At 38.0% G+C, this 1,328-nt stretch overlaps 1 protein-coding gene across 1 annotated transcript; it reads left to right on the top strand.

The window, feature by feature from the left end:
- The first annotated feature begins 355 nt into the window (after positions 1 to 355).
- LOC124913326 (secreted RxLR effector protein 161-like) lies at positions 356 to 751 on the top strand. Its single transcript, XM_047453918.1, has one exon. The coding sequence runs from the start codon at positions 356 to 358 to the stop codon at positions 749 to 751; it is 396 nt and encodes a 131-aa protein (XP_047309874.1).
- The last annotated feature ends 577 nt before the right edge of the window (positions 752 to 1,328 follow it).

Raw genomic sequence — 1,328 nt, forward strand, 5'->3', positions numbered from 1 at the left:
TTTTCATATTCGATAAGGCATTATATGGTCTTAAGTAGGCTCCTAGAGCTTGATATGATACTCTTACTAAATTCTTATTTGATCATGACTTCACTATAGAATCTGTTGATAAGACATTATTCAAGTTTGAAAAAAGATTCTCATATCTTACTTGTTCAAATATATGTTGATGATATTATCTTTGGGTCATCTAACCCCAAATTGTGTGAGAATATTTCTAAGATGATGACAGATAAATTCGAGATGAGCGTGATGGGGAGTTAAGCTTCTTCTTAGGTCTTCAAGTTCGTCAACTTGAAGGGGGAACCTTCATAACCAGGACAAGTACACAAAGGAGCTGTTGAAGAAGTTCGGCATGGAGAGTTGCTCTACTGCCTCAACACCCATGAGCTCATCAATCAAGCTTGATAAGGATGAAGATGGTCAAAGTGTTGACATCATTGCATATCGTGGGATCATTGGTTCTCTGCTCTATATAATAGCTAGCAAGTCGGACATTCTCTTCGATGTTGGTGTTTGTGGGAGATTTAAAGCTAATCTTAAACAATCTTATTATGTAGTTGCTAAAAGAATTTTAAAATATCTTAAGGGCACTCAAAATGTTGGACTGTGGTATCTGAAAGATTTTAGTTTCAATTTGATCAGCTACTCTGCTGCAGACTATGCAGGTTGTAAGGTGGACAGGAAGAGCACCAGTGGAACGTGCCAATTCCTTAGTGATCGACTTATTTCCTGGTACAACAAGAAGTAGACCTCCAATGCAACCTCAACGGCTGAAGCGGAATATCTAGCTGTTGGGAGTTATTATGCTCAGTTGCTATGGATTCAACAACAATTGAAAGATTTCGGCATCCAGGCTGATGAATCCCCAATCTTCTGTGACAACACTATCGCCATAGTCATTACTTACAATCCGGTTTTGCACACGAGGACCAAGCACATAGATATCAGACAGCAGTTCATCCGAGATCATGTGGTGCAAAAGCATATCCGGCTAGAATATGTCTCAACCGATCAAAAAATGACTGATATCTTCACCAAGCCACTCCAAGAGACTAAGTTTTGTTACTTTAGAAATATTTTGGGTCTTCTAGACCTTAACTTAATTTTCTAAAAAACCACGGCATGCACATTGGGAGAAGCTTTCGCTTCTCAAAACATTTTGACTATATGATTTCATAAAATATTTGTTTGCATAAATTTAGAGGGAAAATGACTTAGTAAATCAATCAGACAAATAAAACTGGACGGTTTTCACCTTTTAAAACCGACCAGATCATTCGGCCGAAACAGATGTAGATCAAACCGAACAGCTTAAGAAACTTGGA

Source organism: Impatiens glandulifera, chromosome 8 (genome assembly GCF_907164915.1).
Source record: "Impatiens glandulifera chromosome 8, dImpGla2.1, whole genome shotgun sequence".
NCBI classification, from domain to species: Eukaryota; Viridiplantae; Streptophyta; class Magnoliopsida; order Ericales; family Balsaminaceae; genus Impatiens; species Impatiens glandulifera.

Excerpts from the sequence above, each read along its gene's own strand:
- LOC124913326 (XM_047453918.1), top strand. The coding sequence starts at position 356 with ATGGAGAGTTGCTCTACTGCCTCAACACCCATGAGCTCATCAATCAAG.